The 24,508-nt window shown below is 42.1% G+C and overlaps 3 protein-coding genes and 1 pseudogene across 3 annotated transcripts; all 4 read left to right on the forward strand.

The window, feature by feature from the left end:
* Window positions 1-1,205: 1,205 nt before the first annotated feature.
* On the forward strand, window positions 1,206-1,703 carry LOC138327270 (uncharacterized). Its single transcript, XM_069273249.1, has one exon. The coding sequence runs from the start codon at window positions 1,206-1,208 to the stop codon at window positions 1,701-1,703; it is 498 nt and encodes a 165-aa protein (XP_069129350.1).
* A 5,026-nt stretch (window positions 1,704-6,729) lies between these two features.
* LOC138327271 (uncharacterized) lies at window positions 6,730-8,431 on the forward strand. Its single transcript, XM_069273250.1, has 3 exons — window positions 6,730-7,189; window positions 7,538-7,786; window positions 8,358-8,431. Exons 1-3 carry the CDS (start codon window positions 6,730-6,732, stop codon window positions 8,429-8,431), a joined length of 783 nt encoding a protein of 260 aa, XP_069129351.1.
* Window positions 8,432-8,526: 95 nt separating this feature from the next.
* Window positions 8,527-14,450, forward strand: LOC138327272 (uncharacterized). The gene is made up of 4 exons (XM_069273251.1): window positions 8,527-10,261; window positions 10,509-11,330; window positions 11,671-13,006; window positions 13,091-14,450. Exons 1-4 carry the CDS (start codon window positions 8,527-8,529, stop codon window positions 14,448-14,450), a joined length of 5,253 nt encoding a protein of 1,750 aa, XP_069129352.1.
* Window positions 14,451-22,149: 7,699 nt separating this feature from the next.
* On the forward strand, window positions 22,150-24,057 carry LOC138327273 (piggyBac transposable element-derived protein 4-like; annotated as a pseudogene).
* The last annotated feature ends 451 nt before the right edge of the window (window positions 24,058-24,508 follow it).

A 24,508-nucleotide genomic window follows, 5' to 3' on the forward strand; every position in this document is an offset into this window, starting at 1 on the left:
TTACCAATTGAGATTCCACTGTCTTCTTGCCGTTGATATTGGTAACACAGGATTCTCCCTTGGTACCATTCTAACTTTAATCCGTCATGGCGTCACCTTCCAATAAAGTTAAGATCAACTTTTGCCATGAAAATGAACTAGATGGACTTCCCAGCGTAGGAAAGAGAGTGGCAAAATTAATTGTTAAATTTAGGGAGGTAAATCGTAATATTACTACTTCATCCCTAGAACAGATTAATAAATTGCGTATTACGCCGGAGTTAATAGAACTTCTTGACTTCGCACCCAACCCCAGGCTTTCCAGTTTCGATGACGAAGCTGATATACGGCCATCAAGAATACCTGAACATGACATTTTACCTGAATTTCGTCTATCAGAGAGTCGGCGGTCAGCAGAGCATTCGGATATGGATTCCTTGACTCGGCGAGTGAGTAAGGTAATCGAACGAAGGACGAATGTGGGCCCTCCGATTTATAATAGAGGAGCGTCGAGGTACGACGTTACCGATTCTGATAGTTCCATAGATGAATCGCCACGAAGACGTGGTCGATCTAACCGCCGTCCAAAATTACCCATGCCTGTAAAAATAAAACGCGTGCGCCACCATTATGATTCAGACCGACCTAGACATCACGCGAGGGGTAGCAGATACCCTAGAAACGACAGCGACAGTGATCATCGTAAGAGTCGGCGATCGACTCTTAGTAGCAATTTTCGACCCGCAACCTTACCAAAGACCCTAGAATTTAATGGTAAATCTAGCTGGTCTCTGTTCCAATTGAAGTTTAATCGCTTTGCGGAGGCATCAGGTTGGGGAGAGAGGGAATGTCGCGATGCGCAATGCTGGGCACTCAGTGGCAAGACAAGGGATTACTACAATACCCTAATCGAAATGGACGGCGATATGTCCTACATTCAAATGGTCAGACAGTTTGATAGGCGATTCCGTTCAGAGGACTTGCCGGAAACGGCACAAGCCAAGTTCGAAGCGGCTGAGCAGGAGGAGGGAGAAGATCTCCAGGATTGGGGAGACCGTATCTCTCCCTCGCCACCCGCACCTATCGCGATTTGCCCGAGTCATGATTAGAACCCAAACTGTCAGACGTTTCTGCCAAGGATGCAGAGACTGAGATGCTGCCTTGCACGCATGCATGGGAAGGCACCAAACCATTGAGGCCGCCATTGAGGCCATTGAATGGTACAAATGTGTTCACAAGAAGGAGAGAAGGGGAGGCCGAGGCCGGACTCCTCCGCTAAAGTCTACAGGACCTCGTCAGATAGGTACCAGCCCCCTAGCCGAACTGTCAAGTTCGGGAGTCATCCATCGTCTCCCTCATCGTCTTCGTCCTCTGATGGTGACGAATCCTATGTTTCCGTGCAGGAGATTAAACCCAGACGTCGGGACAACAAAACCTCTCTGAAGCCGATGTCGGACCAAGAGAGGCGCTTGTCAGCTGTGGAGACAGGACTGGCTGACGTACAGAACAGCCTGTCCAAGATATTGGCTATAATAGATAAGCCAGGATGGGACTCTAAGAACGGCCGGAGTCGGTCGCCTTCGCCGAGACCTTGTTGCTATGGATGTGGCCAACCAGGGCACTTCAAGAAGGATTGCGCTCAATCTAACAAGTCCAGTTCCACTCCTTCCGAATCCGCCGGACAGAAGCTCATGATACTGTCCTCTGAGGATTTAAACGCGTAGAGGTCAGTGAGGCGGGTCCGCTTACTGACCTTCTGGGACAGGACCAGGAGGATTACACGGAGCCGAGTATTCAAAACCGTGTAACGGCTTGGGGCTTAATATCCATAATTCTGAGTGGGAAGGAAAGGGCCAGGAGATTAGGATCAACGGTGTTAAATCCACATCCCTTTACCACATTCCCCTAAAACTTGGTTCAAAGCCGGTGTTGGCTATTGTGGATACTGTGGCTGATTCCTCTATCATGTCAGACCGTTTGTTTCAATCCCTAGAACCAAAACCAAGGATAATTTATCACACTGCGGGGAGAGGCATGACAATACAAGGGCATAAATTGGGGCCCGTAAACATAACTATAGGGTCCACAACCTATACTGAGGTCATGCACGTCGCTCCTATTGAGGATGACATGCTATTAGGGTTTGATTTCCTATATAAATACGGTGCCGTATTGGATATGGAAAGTCAGACGTTGTCGTTGGGGCAAAATAAAGTGTCACTTCAAATAGGCAACCGAGAACCCAAGGTATGTAAAGTAACGATTGCCCGACGACGGGTAATTTCCCCCAATTCAATAGTGAGGGTAAACTGTAATGTGGACGGATGTATGCCGACTTACTACATCGATGCCGATGTGGATCGTCGTTTTTGGATACCCAGGTCATTACACGACGAGGGTACAGACCCAGGTATTTGTGTGCTGAACCCCACGGACAACTTCCTGGTCCTGAAGAAAGGCAAAGTGGTAGGACGAGCTAGGGAGGCTGTGATCATGGAGCCAGGTCAGAACAACACCTCCGAATCTCCGGATAACTCGGAACCCCACAATACCGGAACACCTGGTGTCCATGCTGGAGTCCTCTCGATCGGAATTAAGTTCATCACAATTTAGAACATTGTCATAACTCATAGTGGAATTCCAGGACGTTTTCGCTAAAAGTACCTTTGATTTGGGGACATTCACAGCACTCCAACATGAAATCAATACCAAGGAGGCGACACCAATAAAGCAGGGCATACGACGTACACCCATTAAATTTGCAGGGGAGGAGGAGAAGGAAGTAAACAAAATGTTGGAAGCAGGAGTCATCCAACCCTCCATTTCCGCTTGGGCCTCGGCCCGGTATTGATACGAAAAAAGGACGGTTCCGTCTGTTTTTGTATAGATTACCGGGCTCTTAACAACGTGACGGTGAAGGATGTCTACCCCCTGCCATTAGTGGAGGAATGCGTCGACACCTTGGTCGGGAACAAGTGGTTCTCCAAATTGGACGCTAACTCCGCTTACTGGCAGATTCCGATCCGGGAAGAGGATAAAGAGAAAACGGCGTTCATCACCAAATATGGGCTGTTCGAGTATGTAAAGATGTCGTTTGGGCTCTGCAATCCCCCCGCGACCTTCTCGCGCGCGATCAACTTGGTGCTGAGAGGTATGACATGGCGAACGGTATTGGCCTTCCTTGACGATATCTTGGTGTTGGGAACGGATTTCACGGAGCACGTGAACAATCTCAGGGAAGCCTTGCTCCGTTTCCGCCAGTATGGGATCAATCTGAAACCTAAGAAATGAACATTCTGTAAGCAGAAAGTAGAGTTCCTGGGCCGGATTGTAGGCCCCGAGTCCTTGGAAATGTCGGGGACGATATTAAAGCAGTAAGCCAGTGGACGACTCCTCAGACTTCAAAGGATGTTGAGAGATTCCTGGGACTGGCCAATTACCACCGCAGCTTTATAAGCAACTTTGCTGCCTTGGCTACCCCTTTATTTAAAGTTACGGGCAAACAACCGTTTGTATGGGGGGAGGCTTAACAGAAGGCTTTTGACGCCTTACGACTTAAGCTAACTACTCCACCTATACTAGCCCTTTCCAACACTGAGGATGAGTTTGTTTTGGACACGGATGCATCCGATGAGGCCATTGGAGGGGAGTTACTCCAGATACAAGAGGGACAGGAGAGGGTAATCGCGTATGCTAGTTATGCTCTGACGCCGGAGCAGAAACGGTACATTACTATTCGCAAAGAGCTCCTGGCAGTGGTCCGACTAACTCGACAGTTTCGACACTATCTCCTGGGTAGACCTTTCCTGATCCGGACAGATCACAGTAGCCTGACTTGGTTATTACGGTTTCGTGAACCACAGGGCCAGTTAGCTCGGTGGATGGAGGAGCTGAGTATAATATGGTAGTTCGTCATCGGAAGGGTAAGGTCCATGGCAACGCTGACCCACTGTCCCGGTCTACCCGTAACCCAAGCCATTACATCCATGGATCGCGTATATCTGATTTACCATGTGGAGGCTGTAATTACTGTCAAAGGGCGCACGACCAATGGGCCGCGTTCCTGGAGGAAGTGGATGATGTAGTGCTCTTATCACAGGTACCTTGTCAAGACAAAGAAACCGAGGAGTATCCCTTGACGGTTGAGATCGCTACGAGCACAGCGCGGGTCTCTATCCTCTCCGAGGCCGGAGAGGAAATTAATTTGGAACAGATGGGTACGGATTCGTTCCCAAGCTGTTGGGGTTTCTCCTTAGAAACCTTAAAGGAGGAGCAGAAAAAGGATCCTGACCTAACGCTAATCCGAAGATGGTTGGCCTCCGGTCTGGAACCAACGAAAGAGGCCCTGTTTCTGTCCAGTGAAGCGACCAAATATTACTGGATAATCAAGAAGCGCCTCCGGGAGATAGACGGTATCGTTTATCTCCAAAAGAAACGAGAGAGACCAGACTTGGTGTTGATACTGCCCCAAGCCTTCCGGGAGGAAGCTTTGAGGCTGCATCATGACCTCCCTTGTGCGGGACATCAAGGGGTTAGTCGCACCCCAAGTCGGGTGAAAGAAAAGTTCCATTTGTATGGCCTGAGCACCGAAGTCCGGAATTATGTCTAAGGATGAAACGTCTGTAACGTTAATAAGAAACCAAATCGAATCAGTCGTCACGCCCTAGTAGGTTACCACGCTGGAGTCCCCATGGAACGAGTCCATATCGATTTCTTGGGGCCCTTACCCAATACAGAGAGCGGGAACGAGCACATCTTTGTCATGGTGGATCAATTCACTAAATGGATGGAGGCGATACCCTTGCCCTCACAGACTGCTGAGATCACGGCAAAGGCTGCCGTGAATAGCTTCTTTTCAAGGTTCGGGGTCCCAATACAACTATTTTCGGACCAAGGGCGAAACTTTAAGAGTAAACTATTTACAGCCCTTTGTGACGTCCTTCACATTCACAAATCGCGAACGACCCCCTATCGACCATCGGTGAACGGACAGGTTGAGCGATACAACCGTACGCTTCTGGATGCGATACGTTGCTTTGTTGGGAAGCAGCAACGTGACTGGGACACCTTCCTTCCCTAGATAGCATTCGAGCTACGGTAAATCGTAGCACAGGCTATACCCCAAATAAAATGATGTTGGGGCGTGAGGTCTACACTCCGTCGGACCTCATATTCCCACTGCCGGCCCCGGCAGTTGGGGAAGTCCTAAGCCCTCCAGACTATGTATCAGATCTCACCAAAGCCATTCAGCAAACTCACCACATTGCCAGGCAATCACTAGGCGAATGCCAAAGGGTCATGAAGAAAAACTATGACTTGCGGCTATTTGAGAGATCCTACGAGGAGGGAGATATAGTTTACGTCCTTGACAATAGCTCTCCGAAGGGCCGGTGCAAGAAGCTTTCATCACCATGGAAAGGTCCTGGGGTCATCACAGAGAAGATAACTCCGTACCTGTTCCGGGTCAAACTCCGGAACACAGTTATGGTCCTAAACCATGACAAACTGAAACCTTGTCGGGATCGACAAGTTCCAGATTGGATTGGTAATTACAGCCCCAAACATTACGGAAGAGGGGGGAGTGGAGGAATATTGTACGTCTCTGGGGGGGGGGGGGGGGGGGTAGGTTTATGATCCAGTGTGATTACTGTGACGAATGGTACCATGGATCCTGTGTCAATGTCAATAAGGCTCCTTCAGACGCTCTGGGCCTTGACAAATACAAATTTGGGCGATGTCGTCGCAGAGTCCTTTAAGTTTGCATGTTTCGTATGTTTCAGGTCAATCGTCATGCTGCAGCCTGACAGGATTGCTGCCCGGGAACGGGCCTTGAACCTGATTCGCCAGGCAACAAGAGAGGGACGGCTTTTCGATGCCGAAGAGTTGTTCCGTGAGTTGTTCCTCACAAACCACCTGAGTCTCCAGGAGATGGGGAGATCGTGCAGGGACAGGTCGCCATAGCTCGACGCACCGGTAAACGGGGCTGGCTACGCCGCGCGTCCCAAGCAGCCGGGACCCTGTTCTCAGACCAGTGGATCCGGGCCAATATCAGCCCCAGCCGAGCCCCAGCTACCCGGAGACAGTCTCGGGAGTCGACGGCGAGTTCCTGGGACCCCCTGGCCCCCGTTCGTGATTACCGGTTGGCACTGGACCCCACACTGCCTACCCTCGTGACGGAAGACGTCCGAGGGGCAGGTAACCAGCCCTCCGCAGAACTCGGAGCTTCCTCCTCTGCCAACGTTGGCCCTGAGCCGGAAACGGTTCCAGGACCGCCCCAGGAGGATCCTTCAGGAGAGCTTCTACTCGACTCCCTCCTGTTGCTCCGTGAGGACCCTGATGACCCAGACTGTTTGGACCTCGAGGCCCTATCCGGCTGTGAGGTGGCCGGGGAACCCCTAAATCGCCTCGAGGCCGAGGTGGATTTGGGACCCTACCTACCGGCCGATGTGGAGATGGTTTCCCCACCTAGCAGCCCTACTCCCAGGAGACCTGCATCTCAGGAGTCTGAGGCCCCTTCCGTTGGTACCCCGACCCGAAAACAGGCTCCGAAGAAGGGTTCCTTCAAGGCCAGTCCTATCCGGGCCCCGAAGTCGGGGAGCCCCCAGGGATCGCCCAAGAGGTCCTGGAAGGAGTCGCGATCGAGACCTGGCCAACACCCGGTGGAATTGTCTTGAGTTGAAGGCCAAGAGTATCCTGGGACCGAAGGCGACCCTCCAAGATCTGGTCCAGCACATCAACCGGTATCGGTTGATGGCAGAAGGATGGCAAATCACCCCGGGGCAGAGCGACCTTATGGAAGAGATGTGCAGGGTTATGGGTTGGCCAATACCCCATAACTTCTCCCTGGATCCCATGAATAGCCCGGCGGGATTGTTGCACTGGAGGAGCCTGACGATCCTCGCGTCCGCTATTCCGGAATCCACTATGGCAGAGCTACGGGAGACGTTTGCTCTGACCATCCGTCAACCCATGGTTCCAGTCCCCAGATCCGGAGACGGGTCCGCCCCCTACGAGGTGCTCGTGGTAGAGGGAGAGGAGGTTCAAGTTCCCGATGAACCAGAAGCTATATGTTTCCCCCCAGCCTTTGACGCCCACTTCCATTTGGATAGGACCCGCAAATGGCCGGGTTTAGGAGACACCGCGTCGGCGCACGACGTGGAGGCAGCGTCACCCCTGGTTGAGGAGCAGAGGAGGGTTGGGATAACCGGCGGTGTCGCCGTTTATTAAGACCCTGCAACTTACCCCTCGGACGACGAAATTCGCCGGGTGACCGGAGACAGTTACCACGTGGCAGTCGGAGCCCACCCCAAGGCCCTTCTTACACCCGAGGAGGAGTTTGCGTTCTTAGAACGAGTCCAGAGACCCGACGTCAAGGGGTTTGGCGAGGTCGGTCTCGACCTATCCGTCCCTTCCCCTGACCATTGGGTGGAGCAGGAACGTCAGATTCGGAGGCTATTCCATCAGATCAAGCCTCACCAGGTCCTGGTCCGACATATACGCAGCCTGAGAGATGACCCTACGGCCCTTTTTGCATACAATTATGTTCTACGCCTTGTAGCTGCGGAGTTGCTAGGCCATGAGGACCAGCGGATTCAACTCCACTGCTTCGGGGGGAGCCAAGACGTGGTACACTCCTGGCTGGACACATTCCCGAACACCTACTTCAGCGTGTCCGGAATGGTCCATCATTTCCAGGCGGCACAGCAACGAGCTCTCCGAGCCATTCCAAGGGATCGCCTCATCCTGGAGACGGTTGTCCCTATTTCCCGGCGCCGGGATTTCCACATGGGGCTTCTCACCTATTGGGGTATACCGCTTAGCGCGTAGCTGAGATCCTTGAAGACCTTGATATGACAGCCGTGCTGCAGTTAACAGACGAGAACGCCTTCCGTCTGTTCCACTAGAGTGCCCCCGACACACCTGGCCCCCGGAGACGGTGGACCCTCAACACAATGAAGACCCGTGAGCCGGAGCCGGTTCATGGGTACGGACATCAGACCCCCGAGACTCCTTTGATCCCTGGGCTATACCCCTGACTCCCAAAAATAGTTGAGGGAGGAATGTGGTGAAATTGCCCAGGGATGTCAAGCGTCCCGGAGACCCCTGGCCGAACTCTACCGGACGTGACGTCGGGGCTCCTGCTAGAGCCCCAGTTCCAGAGCTAGACTCCGACCTGAGAGGACATGTAATACGAGACACCCTACAAGCCGGGATTTGGAACCCTTTTCATACGACTACGTTAGCCGTACAGCGATGACATCAACTTGCCCACGACCCCGCAACGCGGACTAGGTGAGTTGGCTGCTGTAGTTAGCGTATATAGGAGTTTTTACAATAGCTTCATATGTGTAACTTTGTGTTTTATGTCTTAATTACAGCCAATCTGTTCTGTTCAACGATGAACTGGAATTGTCGGCGGTATTGGTTGAGATCTGAGCAGTACATTCATTGACGTATCCTCCTATCATCGACATATCATCGTGTGATAGAAAGATGGATTATCATCGGTGACAAGTGGGGCAAGATCGACGACAGACGTGGGGCGAGATGACTTCTAAGGAAAAGGCCGATGAAGCTGTAGATGTCAGGTATGGCTTAAGTTTAGATTCTGGGCGTTCCAGAAAATTAAGTGAGAAAGGCATACAGTACAGCATGGAACAGCTAGAGAAGAAATATAAGTCCCTATGTAGATCACAGAGATATTTGTCAGAAATTGCCTCAGAAAATGATGAACCTTTGGAAACAGTGCGAAAGAAATATTTTGTGTGGATGGAGGATTATGAGAAATATTTGGAACTTTGTGATATTCTGCTACCTCAAATATCCTCAGAAGAGCACGATGAGTTTGTTCGAAGGTTCGATGAGAATTATATATCAGCAAATCAGTTTAAATCCTTTATGGAAAGCTATATCTCGAAACGAAGTATACAAACTTTGACTGAAAACACTATTAGTATTGCCCAAGAATTGAGGGATGCTCATGAGAATATTGGTGAAACTAATATTCAGAAAATCAAATTAGAAACTGATGATAATGAATCATTAGTGAGTAGTGCAAGTTCGTATGCATCAGTAAAACGAAAAAAAAAACAAACAAAAAAACAACGTAGAGTTGAGCTTGAAACAAGGAAGTCAGGTTTAGCGAAAAGGCGTGAAATTGAGTTAGCAAAGGTGTCGCTTAAACTAAAGGAAGAAGAGTTTGAATTAGATACAGATATCGCTGTTTCGCAAGCGAGAAGTGAAGTACTGGACAAGTTTAACTCCAACGAAAATCTTGATATTTCAATCAATAAGAATTTAGAGAATGAACAGCCCTCTAGGCCGAGATTTACCATCCCTAGGCCGAGACCACTTCCTGTACGCTTTGATGATGAAACAGTTTGTGTATCTCCACCGCCAATACCTAGTGATAGAACAAGACCATTTACAACCTACCCTTCAGTAACAACATTTAGAAATATATCCCTTGATGACAACATTAATTTATCAAACTCAAACACTGTTATACAATCCGTTGTTCAACATTTAAGGAAACCTGTAGCTGAGGTAAAGAAATTCAGTGGAAATCCTCTTGAGTACCGTAGATTCCTTCGCCAATTTAATGCAGCACATAGGGTTGTATATGGATTTGGACACCTTAGAGGCGAGAGAACGTATAAGGCAGCAATGTGTGGACTAGAGGAGCGGTATGGAGACGAAGAAGTAATAGCTACAGCTTTTATTGGAAAGGCATTGAATTTGCCTCAGATACGCGCAGGAGATGCTAAAGCTCTTGATGAGTTTGCTCTACTCCTGGTCGAGTGTCAGAATGCAGTTGAATCTATCAACGTCCTCGAATATTCCGAGAACATCAAAAGACTGATGTTGAAGCTTCCCTTCCACCTACATGATTGCTGGAGAAGTCAAGTCTTCAAATTGAAGGAATCCAAGAAGTCTGTGAGATTTAAGGACTTTACTCTTTTTGTGAAGGCGGAGGCTAAGAAGATGAACGATCCAGCATTTGGAAGTTTAGCTGTAAGAACTCAGGCAAAGGGCCAATACAAACAGTCATCAGAAAAGAATAAGTCTAGTCAAATAGCTAATGCTACTAGTACTACTGAAGTGTCTACAACGAAGTCAGAGTCAGAATCTCAGAATAAATGCTCATACTGCAATATGAAGTCTCATTCACTTGATAAATGCAGAAAAATCATAGCCAAGGACATGAAGGAACGGTATGATCACATTAAGGAAAATGGTCTGTGCTTCGGCTGCTTGAGGAAAGGTCACAAATCAAAGATGTGTAAGAACCGATCAACTTGTAATGTGTGCGGTACGAGACACCCTTCTATTCTACATAATGATTCGATGAAAGCCACCAGTGACAACAACAGATCATAGGATTCAGATAAGGCAAATTCTAGAGACATAGAAATCCCAAGTGTTAGTACTGGTTACACCTTTGCAGTGGACGATCAATCCGCTGGTGATGTATCGAGTGCTATGGCGATTATTCCTGTGAGAATTAAACTGAAGAGTAAACCACACAGTGTTGAGACATGCATTCCTGGACACAGGAAGTAGTGCTTCATTTTGTGCTGAGAAAGTTATGAGGCAACTTGGAGCCAGTGGAAAAAGAACACAGCTTACACTGAGTACTATGGGAAAGCCATTTCAGATGAAAACATACGCCATCAACGGTATGCAGGTAAGCGATATGAACATGGATAATATCATTGACTTACCAAAGGTTTTCACCAAAGAATCAATGCCTGTAAATAACAGTCATATTCCTACGAAGGAGGAAATATCTAAGTGGGAGCACCTAGCCCAGATATCGTTTGACCGACCCCATGTGGAGATAGGCCTGATGCTGGGTAGTAATGTTCCGGATGCTTACACCCCTACACAAGTTATTGCTGGACCAAGCGGATCGCCGCATGCTACTAAAACCAAGCTAGGATGGGTGATCTGGAATGTTATACGAAACAACGACTCAGTGGAGGTGAACAGATTACACATAGAGAACGAGACAACAGAGAGTTTAGAGGACATCGCGAAGAAATCCATCAACATGGATTTCCCGGAACGTCTCATTGATGACAAGAGAGAACCCTCAAGGGAGGATAAAGACTTCATGAGACAAGCAGAGCAGTCTATTCATCTAGACAATGGACACTATTGTGTATCACTACCCTTCCGCGATAAGAACATTGTTTTGCCTGACAACACATTGATGGCCAGGAAGAGGCTACACGGCATCAGAAACAAATTCATGAAGGATCCAAAGTTCAAGGAGGATTATACCAATTTCATGAAGGTTATTCTTGAAAAAGGATATGCAGAGCCTGCACCCCATGACGGAGAGAAGGGTAAAGTTTGGTTTATACCTCACCATGGTGTTTACCATTAGCAGAAGAACAAGATCAGAGTGGTGTTTGTCTGTTCTGCGCAGTATCAAGGCATTTCGCTGAATAACAACTTGCTACAGGGTCCCGACCTGACCAATAATCTTCTTGGTGTATTATTAAGATTTCGAGAAGAACAAGTGGCTGTAGTTGGAGACATTGATGCGATGTTTCACTAAGTCAAGGTTCCAAAATATTAGAGAGACTACCTTCGATTTTATTGGTGGCCAGATGGTAACATAGACGAGAAGCCTAGAAGCTACAGGATGACAGTCCACTTGTTTGGGGCCACATCCTCTCCTAGCATATGCTCTCCATAGAACAGTAGAGGACAGCAAAGATACCGTTAACCAAGACGTTCAGGATACTGTCAAGAGAAGCATGCATGTTGATGACTGCCTAACTTCAGCCTGTATAGAAAAGAAAGCGGTAAGCTTAGTTGAGGACATTACAAAGATTTGCAAAGCAGGAGGTTTTCGGATAACCAAGTGGTTAAGCAACAACTCAGATGTAATTGACTCCATTCCTGAAGAGGAACGCACGACAGTTACAAAGCTATGGAGTCTCGACAGCGAACCACCTATCGAAAGAGCTTTAGGTGTATACTGGTTTGTGGAGAAGGATTCACTCGGATTTCAAATCCATTTGAGGAACGTACCAGCCAATAGAAGAGGCATGCTGTCAATTACCAGTTCAGTGTATGATCCCCATGGAATAGCATCACCCTTCGTGTTGAAGGCCAAGTCCATTCTTCAAAGACTTTGTAAGAACGGAGTAGGATGGGATGAGGAGATATCAGAAGAAGATTTGAAAGATTGGAATGACTGGCTGAACCAGCTTCCACATTTTGAGCGTGTAAGTATTGATCGATGTTACAAGACAGGCAGCCTAGGTAAGGTTACTTCTTGCCAACTTCATGGCTTCGCAGACGCAAGCAACGTAGGATTTGGAATGGTATTCTACTTACGGTTTATAGACAGTGATGGACAGATTTACTATTCTTTCGTCTTTGGAAAAGCAAGAGTCGCTCCATTAGAGACCATTACGATACCAAGAATGGAACTCACTGCGGCTGCGTCACTCGTAAAGCTATGTAAACTTTTACAAGACCAATTTTCGTACAGCATAGACAAAGTCTTGTATTGGACGGATAGTACTTCAGTCCTGAGGTATATCAACAACAGGAACTTACGGTTTCACACTTTCGTCGCGAACCGAGTTGCAGTCATTCATGAAGCAACAGAAGAGGACCAATGGCATTACGTAAACACTAAACAGAATCCAGCCGATTGCGCCTCACGAGGTATGAGTGTTCAGAAGCTTTCTCAGAACGATACTTGGTTCAAAGGACCAGAATTTCTTTGGAAGCCCGAGTCTGAGTGGCCAGTTATTGATATGACTGCAGACACAGAAGTAGATGACCCAGAGGTGAAGAAAACTACATGTGTAGTAGCTAGTGTCCACAGAGAAGTGAACAACGGCATGGATAAGCTACTGAATCATTATTCAGGCTGGTCTAAGTTGAAAAGAGCTGTAGGTTGGATTCTTCTTGCTATGGACAATCTGCGTACCTCTGCAGAGAAAACGAAGGAGATAAAGGACAATGCTGAATTATCAGAAAAGGATCCTACAAGGAGAGAGTAAAAGTTGCAATCAGCTATTGCGATTGAAAGACGGAACAGATTTCGGAGAGTTGCTAAGAACCTGCGTAATGTTCATCCTAGCACACAGCTACTAGAGAGGGCAGAGACAGCTTTGATCAGCTACGAGCAACGCAAATTCTTTACAGAGGAGTTTGAGGTTCTTCAGACATCTCATGATGACTCACAATCACCAAAATTGAAAGGATCATCAGTACTGCGAAAACTTGACCCATTTACAGAAGACGGCTTATTGCGCATAGGCGGAAGACTTCAAAGAGCATATCTACCATATGACACTAAACACCCTCTTATTCTTCCTAAGGATTCAGTAGTTTCAGGACTACTTATTAGAGATGCTCATAAAGCATGTGGACATCTTGGTAAGAATACAGTGCTTGCATTCATGAGACAACAGTACTGGACCATCGGTGTTCGGACACGCTCAGAGTCTATCTTATCAAAGTGCGTCATTTGCAGAAAGTACAGAGCTCCGCATTGTCAACAGAAAATGGATAACTTACCAGAAGAACGTCTGGCATCCGATGAACCTCCTTTCAGCAGAGTTGGCATGGACTTTTTCGGTCCTTTTGAACTGAAACGCGGAAGAAGCATTGTTAAGAGGTATGGGGTGATATTCACCTGCCTTGTTATCCGTGCAGTACATCTGGAGGTAGCCGCATCCCTAGATACAGACTCTTGCATAAATGCCATTCGTAGACTTATTGCACGTCGCGGGAAGCCTACATTCATTAGATCTGACAATGGAACGAATCTTGTCGATGCCGAAAGAGAGTTAGAAGAGGAGATTCACAAATGGAACCATGGCAAGATACAACGTGACGTGTTACAGCATGGTATTCACTGGGAATTCAATCCACCTTCAGGTTCCCACTTTGGAGGGATATGGGAAAGACTCATAAGATTAACTAGACAAGTGTTGTATGGCCTCATGAAAGAACAGAATATTAAATTGGATGATGAAGGTCTTGCTACGCTTTTCTGTGAGGTTGAAGCAATACTTAACGGGCGACCACTAACCACTTCTTCGGACAGCGTGAATGACCCCAATGTTTTGACCCCGAACCATCTTTTGCTACTTCGTCCAGGAGAATGGTTTCCCCCAGGTGTCTTTGAGAAAACGGACAACTACTGCAGAAGAAGATGGCGCCAAGTCCAATACCTGGCATATGTGTTTTGGAGACGATGGACTGGAGAGTACCTACTGATGTTGCAGAAGCGCCAGAAATGGTTAAAAAGGGAATGTAATATTCGGATTGGTGACTTAGTGTTGATCGCGGATAACTTGCCTAGACATGCATGGAACTTGGGAAGGATCCAGGAAGTCGTGAAAGACAAAAACAATTTTGTGTGCATTGTCAAAGTGAAAACCGCCACAAATGTGTTGACGCGGCCCGTCGCGAAACTTGTTCTTATTCTGTAGTCAGACATTTCCGATTAGATATTGGATGAGTAACTTTGAGTGATTTCGGACATGAATGGATCAGTGTCATTTATTAAAAAAAATTGTGTAAAGTTAATTTTACTAAGATTGGAATTATATGTATACGTGTGTATACTTATTCGAAATAGGCCTATGTGTCATTGAAGTAATCTCGGTCTGAGCCTCGATTAGGGGCGAGAATGTAAAGGCCTGTTTAAGTAATTCCGGATCCAGGTAGGTTCCGGTACCAACTTTAGTAATTCCGAATTTGGTTTGAGTACTAGTCACGCCACCTATTATGGGATATCATGAACGCTAGCTAAGTATGGTGTGTCTCAGCGAATAGGATCAACAGCGGAAACGATACGGTAGGAGATCACTGTGCATACAATTATAATTTGTCAAGACTTTACTTATATTACAGAAGTGTTAATGATTGATTCTGATGTACAGTTGGATGTAATTGCTATTTTCATCTTGATATATTGAGTCATATGTGTGCGTGTTAGCTTGTTTACATTGTGATGCCGCGCTTGTTAGATTCATATGTATAACTTTACTTTGTGTTTTATGTCTTAATTACAGTCAATCTGTTCTGTTCAACGATGAACTTGAATTGTCGGCGTTATTTGTTGAGATCTGAGACGCACAACAGTCAAACCTGCGTATATGACTACCTGTGTATAACGACCACCTGTGTATAACGACCGATTTGTATATAGGTCATCTTTATTGAGACTGCCTGACTAATGTATACATTGTATGTGGCTAACGACATATGCTTTTGGAGCTTCTGTGCTGTTTTTAACGGATCTATTTTTGCTTTACATGTAGATATAGGCAGTGGAAATACATGTATTCTGTTATGTATATGTAATTATGTATATGCATTGACCATATAGTGCAGTTATATGTGTTTGTGGGGGATAGTACCATCGGAAACCCAGTGTCTATACTTATACGCTCTGTAGGCTGATTAACGTGGATAACCGACGATGGAGGGGTAGTCTAGATGGTGTACGATTCTATATACAGTTTCAGACGCATCTCTTGGACCCATTCTTTGACATTCTGATCCTCGACATAACTAGACAGACTTCAGAAACGTGTTCCTATATTCCGTGAATGACTTCTTCCTACGAAAGAATCCTACAGATATATTCTTCTTTACTCCTAGACATATTCATCAGACATATGCCAGATGAAGTGGAAGTTCTCTGTAATCTTTTAGAATCTCGATCGTTACAGTTTTCACGTCATGCTGGAAAATGTTCTTGATACAATAGACAAAGTTGTCGTACATTTTTGTGTTAATGATTGTGTCAATTTCCAAAAGAAATAATGTAACGTAAAATAAAATCTGGAAATTGAAGTTTAGTACTTGGTATTTAGATGTATTTAAACGACATTATAGCATTCTTTTTTTTTAATTTTTAACCAGCAAATTAAAACTGGGAAAATGTAGAGATAAAAAACAATAAGGCCTTCTACTAAAGTAGACTACATCAAATTAATTTTTATTCTTGATTTTGAAATATTTGTATATTAATAAGATTAATTTACCATGTAATCTTAGTGAGATATATCCAATTTGATAGTATAGTATATATCCTAATTATTAAACTACATAATTATGTCATCATGCAGAATGAAAATAATTCATTCCAGATTTGGCTGATTGTCCTCTTTTATGAAGTCATTAAAACAGGTATGATTGTAGTGTGATTCTCAATTGATCCATGTGAAAATAACAAAAAGTCATGATAAATGTATATGATGACAAAAAATGTTATTTAAATTTTGTTTAAAAAAACTAACTTTTTATCAAGTGACATTTGATTTTTTTATCTGGAAATTATTCTGTGCAATTTTACAGTGTAAGTTCAGAGATTTGCATTTAAAAAAAATATTTGCCTTGTACTTAGAATCTAATTTTTTTTGTATTCTTCTAGTCATCGATCATTATATTCTTAAAGGTTTTATTCTCGAAGAAATGAAGAGCTTCCTAAATGTATGTTTTATTATTTTTGAAGAAATGTACAAGAAATGAAATCTGTATCGCCGGCCTAGAATAATGGAGACTGTCATCAATGCCGACCTTACTGCGGGTACAAATGTGTAGTGTGATCCAAATCCTTAATTTATACTGGGTATATACTTAGCTGTTATGAAGATGTTTTTAATTAATAAAAAATGGTCAGTATATTATAGCTATACGGCCTTCTATTTTGTAATTGATTAAACCCCCTCCTTGGGAAGCAGTGGCCTTATGGCTATGTAAATTGAGTCGTCAAATTACTACCACCTGTGTTACAAGTTCAAAACCTGCGTTGGGCAGTTGCCTGCATGTACAAATAGCAGATCGATGTTTTTTTCTGAATACTCTTGACTTTCCTTCACCTCTCTTCCATCTCCTTGACCTGGAAGGTCCGTAAATGAATAAAAATAGATACCTTTCCTATACTGCCTCCCTACATCCCTTTTGTCAGAGGAATGGCGAGGACCATATATGAGATATTAATTTTAAGATCAAAGTTTTATGAATTACAGTCATTTGAATATGAAAATATTATTAGGATTGTTAATAAGAAATCTCAATTGAAAAAAAAAAAAAAAAAAAAAAAATAGTGATGAATACATCTTGTACCGGTATATAAAAATAAATCATTCTTCACACATGCAAAAACTATTAATGTTTTCTTTTTATTACATGTATTTCAGATACTGAAGTAGACCGCGATGACAGAAAGACATATGCTGTTCACAAAAAGACACTAGTTTCAAGTTTTTTATTTCATCCAAATGCATAACAAGCATATAGGGAACAGTACAATTATTATCATTATAATATGACATACAATGTATACAAGTATAAGATGGCGGAGGACAATATTTCAGTATTTCAATATACTAATAAGCTACATATGTATAAAAGACGTGATCACAACAGAACCCACGTTGATGCTGACGGCAAATAAAAAGCAATTTTATCATTTAATTAATTGTGAGCAGAGTTTTTCTTTTCTCTGTTGCACGAAACAAAAAGTTACCCAACATATTCAAAATTTTAACATCTTTACTAGAGAATAATTCTATAATCTTATGCACGCTTGGTCTATGATAAAAATATCTGTTAATGTATTTTTCTCTTAATTCAGAATATGCCGGACAGAGAAGAACAAAATGTTCTTCATCTTCGACGTCATTTTTATCACATAATGAACAAGTCCTTTGATTTCTAGGAATATTATTATAACGTCCGGATTCGATATTAAGACTATGACATTGCATACGGAATTGGCTTAAAAACTTCTTGAATTTATGATTTACAGGCTTAATTAAATAGAACTGTGTACAAAAATTATCAACAATATGTTTATACAAATAACATTTAGGAGATACATCAAACGCACTATATAATTCTTGAACAAAAACATCATTAATACGTTGGTGGTATATTTTGCAAAAAATGATTTTCATTTAAAACACATTGATTTTTCCAAACATATCGAAATCCCAAACTACAAAGTTCGTGCTTAATATGATACGTTATATTAGTAATATTCTTCTCCTTTTCCTAAATATAACAATTGATAACTAAATAATATAACTAAAAATAGCATGTGAATTATTTCAAAGTTAATCTTAACAAAGAAAAGAAAAAACCAAATGAAGAAAATGAAAACTCATGGATTTTGACCAAACTAATCAATTATAAAAATATTATTGTGTCTCCTCATATAAAACCTACTCCATCTTTGCATATTACAGAATTGCCTCCCTTGCGGGTAGGTATCCATTGTAATGTCATTATTTTGTGTGCGGTAGATTTCTCTTAAAAGTATGATATTATACCTGCAAGCACATGACATCACAATCAATATCTACCCGCTAGGGCAGATAACTCTATAATATGCAAATTCAGAATATCATTAGTCAATATATATACTATAAAGTAATGACTGTGCTGTTATATTACAAAATATATATTTTAAATAGAGCATTTAGGGGATTATATGTAGATTGACATGCATGTTGTCCTGTAATTATGGTATTTATTTCTAATTTTTATGTGTACTACCATTCAATATTTTATTTATGAATGTATTTAAAAAAAGAAAGAAATAAGAATTTATATGAAATATAATACACTTTTATTTAGTTGTCACATTTGTTATTTTTTCAGAAATAAGAGCTATTCCAGTAAAACATCTTTCACAAACCCCTAGACTCCAGATTTGCTTAGATATTCAAACAACAGCTGTTACAGCAGTTTTTTTTTTAAATTTCTTTTAAGCCAGAAGTTACCAAAGATGATTTTAATGAAATAACTCATGTTAAGCACCACTTGAATTTAGACGCTTTAAATCCTCTAAGTGAGACTCCTTCAAATCCCCCTAAGGATACCACTTCAAATCCACTGGTGTCCTCATTTACATATTGTAGACGTTTAAAATCCCCTTTGTGTGACCGCTTCAAATCCCCTTGGCAGGACCACTGCAAACTCCGTTACTTCAAATCCCCTTATCGAAACCACTGGATAACCCCTTACTGGACCACTGCAAATCCCCGTATTTACGCTTGCAGCATACATTTTACATTTTTAGGTCACCTGACCATAGGTCATGATGACCTGTGATAGTCTTTTGTCCATTCTTGTGAACACGGTAACTTGAGTAAATTTGAACCAACTTAATGAATAAATGAGTTTGAAAATCAGCTTGATTTGACTGTAAGTTACAAAGTTATTGCTCTTGGCACTAATAATTATTACTGGACTTTGTTTATACGATAACTTGAGTAAGTATGCACGGAGCTTAATGAAACTTTGTGTGTAAAATAACATCGAAGAAATCCTTGGACGAGTATGAAAATCAGCTTGATTCAACTTTAATTTAGGAAGTTATTGCCCTTTGCACTAATAATTATTTTTGGATCTTGCGAACATGATAACTTGAGTTATAGACCAACATTGGAGAGATCTTTGGCAAGTTCGAAAATCAGCTTGATTTGACTGTAACATACGGAGTTATTGCCCTTTGCAATAACAATTAATGAACATAGTGAACACTTTGAATTGAGTAAATATGCACCGATCTTAATGAAACTTTAAAGTAGACTAACATTAGAAAGATCTCGGACGAGTTGGAAAATCAGCTTGATTCGATTGTAACTTACGGTAACAATTGTTTTTGGACTTTGTTATTGGGGGGGGGGGGGGTTGTAACAATTTTGTAGTAACAATTGTTATTGGACTTTGTCTTTTTATAGAAACTATATATGATTATTCTCTCTTTCTCAATAACTATTAGCATATGTATAAAATTTGTCTGTATCTAGAATCCAATAATTTCGTGCCAGTCTCGGAAAAGTATATACATTCATGAAAAAATTGTAATCGGCCAATTTACTCCGTTTAATTTTTACCGTAAATGCGTTGTTAAAGTATTTCCATTTGTTGCCAAATGATTTTGGGCGCAACAAATAGTTGTTTGATTAGGTTTTGTGTCATATTAATTAATAGGTTTTATTCGTGCTATGTCTCTTTGCAATAGTGGAATCTCTTGTCCATTTATAGTGCTATCTCACTGAAACATGCCAGCACATCCCCTCGGTCATTATACTGACAACGGGCAAACCAGTAGTCTCACTCCCTTTTATGCAAAAGTGTTCTTAATTACTTTACACTCCAAGTACGAGATCGCTGCAGATCTTACACTTGAAGCCTCTACTTGACAGTGTGAACTGAATATTCATTCTATATTTCATATGACCCCGGTACCGTTTGGCAGTTTCACTTTTATATGTCAAAACCTCTTTGGTCTGTAGTCAGATATCATATTCTGTTGACGGTCATTTAACCATTTAACTGCCAACGGGCCGATTTGGGCCGATCATACCATTCCCTGACTGCCAAAGGACGATTTGGGCCGATCGTACATATGCCCTGACTGCCAAAGGCCGATTTGGGCCGATGGGGATACATTTATTTTACTATAAACACATTTTTTAACCTAGAGATAGTAGACCAGAAAAAGAACCTGGTTATTGATAAAATTGCATTGAACAGGTAAACAGGCAACATGATAAACAGTCTGCGTTAACAAGTGCGACGTGATTACACCTAGTACCAGTAATATTGATTTACAAAGTTAAATTGGAAAAGAATATATTTGATGATCGATCTTAGAACTATTATTTGTCATGCACTTTGTGAGTGGATCTTTTTATAAGTTTTAATAAGAAAGTGCATTAGAAAGGAATTTTTTTATCAAATGTTGTGAAGCATTTAGATATAACGGGAATCAGCAAAATATGTAGCACAATAACATTGACAAAATTGTATGTGTATTATATTTTTTTTTACTTAAGATCACATAAAATAAGCACAGTCTTGTAAATAACATTCAAAGCTTTACGGTAAATCCATAAAATCTTTCTTCTTCTATTGTACCTTTCATCAATATAAATATCGTCCCACTCGCCCCTACCCTGTACGTGTACTTCTGATATTACATGTATTTGATAGTACCGATCTACTGTATACATGTATTTGATAGTACCGATCTACTGTATACATGTATTTGATAGTACCGATCTACTGCATACATGTATTTGATAGTACCGATCTACTGTATACATGTATTTGATAATACCAATCTGCTGTATATATGTATTTGATAATACCGATCTACTGTTTACATGTATTTGATAATATCGATCTACTGTGCATGTATTTGATAATACCAATCTGCTGTATACGTGTATTAAATTATACCGATCTACTGTATACGTGTATTTGATAATACCGATCTACTGTGCATGTATTTGACAATACCGATCTACTGTATACATGTATTTGGTAATACCGATCTACTGTGCATGTATTTGACAATACCGATCTACTGTTTACATGTATTTGATAGTACCGATCTACTGTATACATGTATTTGATAATACCGATCTACTGTTTACATGTATTTGATAATACCGATCTACTGTGCATGTATTTGACAATACCGATCTACTGTTTACATGTAATTGATAGTACTGATCTACTGTATACATGTATTTGATAATACCGATCTACTGTTTACATGTATTTGATAATACCGATCTACTGTGCATGTATTAAATTATACCGATCTACTGTATACGTGTATTTGATAATACCGATCTACTGTGCATGTATTTGACAATACCGATCTACTGTATACCTGTATTTGATAATACCGATCTAAGTATTTTACAACACCGATCCACTCTATGCATGTATTTGATCCTACCGATCTACTGTATACATGTATTTGATAATACCGATCTAATTTAGCATGTATTTGATAATATCGGTCTACTTTATACATGTATTTGATAATGTCGATCTATTGTATAATATCGGTCTACTTTATACATGTATTTGATAATACTGATCTACTGTATACATGTATTTGATAATACCGATCTACTGTTTACATGTATTTGATAACACCGGTATACTCTCCATACATGTAGCATGCAGTACATATATTTTAAAAACGTTATATTTTCCTTAATTGCAGTTTTATTGTCATTTACATGCATCTGTATTTATTACTTTGACAGATATGCGAGGAATTATCTGCGAACGACAGAAAATTTAGGCAGGTTCGGACGAGTGCATAGATGGGAGCCATTGACATTTCAGACGTTCAAATCATTTTTGGCCATATTTTTTAACATGGGAATTGTTAGAAAGACCTCCATAGAAGAGTATTGGAATTCAATGTTACCAAGCCAACTTTCATCCTGGTTCAAGACATTTTCTTCTAGGAATACATTCGAAAACATCTTAAAGTTCCTGCATGTGGCTGATTATCGGAGATTGGCAGACAGACAGGTGTGTGTTATTGAGTAATATATTTTTTTATAAAATACGAAATGTGAGTATTCATTAAATAAGAGAGACTAAAAGCCTGTCATACTTCCTTCTTTGAAATTGTAATGCTAATTTGTCGTCCCTGAATGTTGTAATACGATACAGTAAAAGACTTAGCAATTTATCAAAATTGTACGATTTATACAGTTTTTCATGTGACATATTCATTAGAATGTTTCATTATTTTGCAGCATCCAGCTTATGATCCATCTGCACGCTTCAAACCACTGCTGACCTTCATTAACAGAATGTTTCAAAGGTTTTTGATACCCAATCAGGAGCTATGTGTCGACGAGACGCTAGTGTCTACAAGAGGTCATAGTATAATGCGTCAGTATATCCCAACCAAGGCAGCCAAATTCGGCATCAAGTTCTGGATGTTGTGTGAAGCGGCAACTGGATACGTCATCCGGATGATGATTTACAGAGGGCGACAATTTGATCCAACACCAAGAGGAGATCCATCACCAAGAGGAGAGTTGCAGGGAACTCATGTAGTGAAAAGTCTCTTGAGAGAAACCTCCCTGTTTCACAAAGGCCACCATGTTTTCTGTGATAGGTATTTCACTTCTCTTAATCTTGCATCACGTCTTCTAACACTCAATACCTATGTAACGGGAACACTGAGAAAAAATCGCCCAATGCCGCGTACCATTCAGCAGGCAGACCCCCAGGCTGGCACTACCATTTACATGCGCCAGAGAGATGTTCTTTGTGTAGCATACAAAGATGGTGGGTAAAAACCCAGTGCGTATGTTGAGCACTTAACTTCTTGCTCAGGACCTCCAGACCGGACGCCCAAACATCATTCACCAATATAATAGGTACATGGGAGCTGTCGATTCGTCTGATGCTGTGATGAGCGCATATAGCTGCGTTCGACGAAATAAAAAGGTTTGGAAAAAAGTAGTATTGCATCTGTTTCATCGAATCATGATAATGCCTATATTTTATATACCAATATAATAGGTACATTGGAGCTGTCGATTCGTCTGATGCTGTGATGAGCGCATATAGCTGCGTTCGACGCAATAAAAAGGTTTGGAAAAAAGTAGTATTGCATCTGTTTCATCGAATCATGATAATGCCTATATTTTATATACCAATATAATAGGTACATTGGAGCTGTCGATTCGTCTGATGCTGTGATGAGCGCATATAGCTGCGTTCGACGCAATAAAAAGGTTTGGAAAAAAGTAGTATTGCATCTGTTTCATCGAATCATGATAATGCCTATATTTTATATACCAATATAATAGGTACATTGGAGCTGTCGATTCGTCTGATGCTGTGATGAGCGCATATAGCTGCGTTCGACGCAATAAAAAGGTTTGGAAAAAAGTAGTATTGCATCTGTTTCATCGAATCATGATGAATTCCTATATTTCATATAAGAACAACACGTCGGATAGGGTGGTGTCAAGACTTAAGTTTATTCAGATGGTGATAGAAGATTTAGCTGGAGTTCAGCCCGACGCACAGGTAGCAAGACCGAGACCGAGGAGATGTCATGTAGACGTCCTCCCGCAACGGAAGGAAAAAGACTGTTGCGTATGCTCTAGCCGTGCTCGCGGAGGAATCAGGCGCCGAAGCCGAACTGCATGTACGCCATGCAGGAGAGGATAACATAGAGAATGTATTCGATTACACCACTGCATAGAAATGTTGATTAAAAACTACATCTTCAACTGAAACACAAGAATTATGTATATAGGCCTGTGTTGTGTAAACTTTGTTTCAGAAATACACGGGATTTTATAAGTTAATAAATATATCATTTTATGTAGGTCAAATTGACTTAGAGATGTGTTGTTAATTAGTCAATATAGCACAGTGGCGTGTATATATACTCATATACTATATATTCATCATTTTTCATACGTCATCAACTCGCCTTTGTAATATTTTACAAAGGCGAGTTGTAACAGAAACATATGAAATGTGTAAGTATGATATAAAACGTATTAGTATATTAATACAATTTAAACAAATTTATTCATATTTTTTCTTTCTTCTAATATTCATGAAGGCGAGTCATCTGTCTGGGATCTGTCTGATATATTTTTATCAACAGATGACAGAGTTATGGCTGCGAGTCATCATTCTGATGAAGGTGACAGTGTACACATCGTACTAGTCGTCT

This window comes from Argopecten irradians, chromosome 7 (assembly GCF_041381155.1).
Source record: "Argopecten irradians isolate NY chromosome 7, Ai_NY, whole genome shotgun sequence".
Taxonomy (NCBI): domain Eukaryota; kingdom Metazoa; phylum Mollusca; class Bivalvia; order Pectinida; family Pectinidae; genus Argopecten; species Argopecten irradians.

Excerpts from the sequence above, each read along its gene's own strand:
- LOC138327270 (XM_069273249.1), top strand. The coding sequence starts at position 1,206 with ATGTGTTCACAAGAAGGAGAGAAGGGGAGGCCGAGGCCGGACTCCTCC.
- LOC138327271 (XM_069273250.1), top strand. The coding sequence starts at position 6,730 with ATGGCAGAAGGATGGCAAATCACCCCGGGGCAGAGCGACCTTATGGAA. Across the intron at positions 7,190-7,537 it reads GAGGGTTGGGATAACCGGCG|CTGCGGAGTTGCTAGGCCAT; the intron begins GTGTCGCCGTTT and ends TACGCCTTGTAG. Across the intron at positions 7,787-8,357 it reads GGGGCTTCTCACCTATTGGG|CCAATCTGTTCTGTTCAACG; the intron begins GTATACCGCTTA and ends TCTTAATTACAG.
- LOC138327272 (XM_069273251.1), top strand. The coding sequence starts at position 8,527 with ATGACTTCTAAGGAAAAGGCCGATGAAGCTGTAGATGTCAGGTATGGC. Across the intron at positions 10,262-10,508 it reads AGGTCACAAATCAAAGATGT|TGTTGAGACATGCATTCCTG; the intron begins GTAAGAACCGAT and ends TAAACCACACAG. Across the intron at positions 11,331-11,670 it reads ACCCCATGACGGAGAGAAGG|CATATGCTCTCCATAGAACA; the intron begins GTAAAGTTTGGT and ends ATCCTCTCCTAG.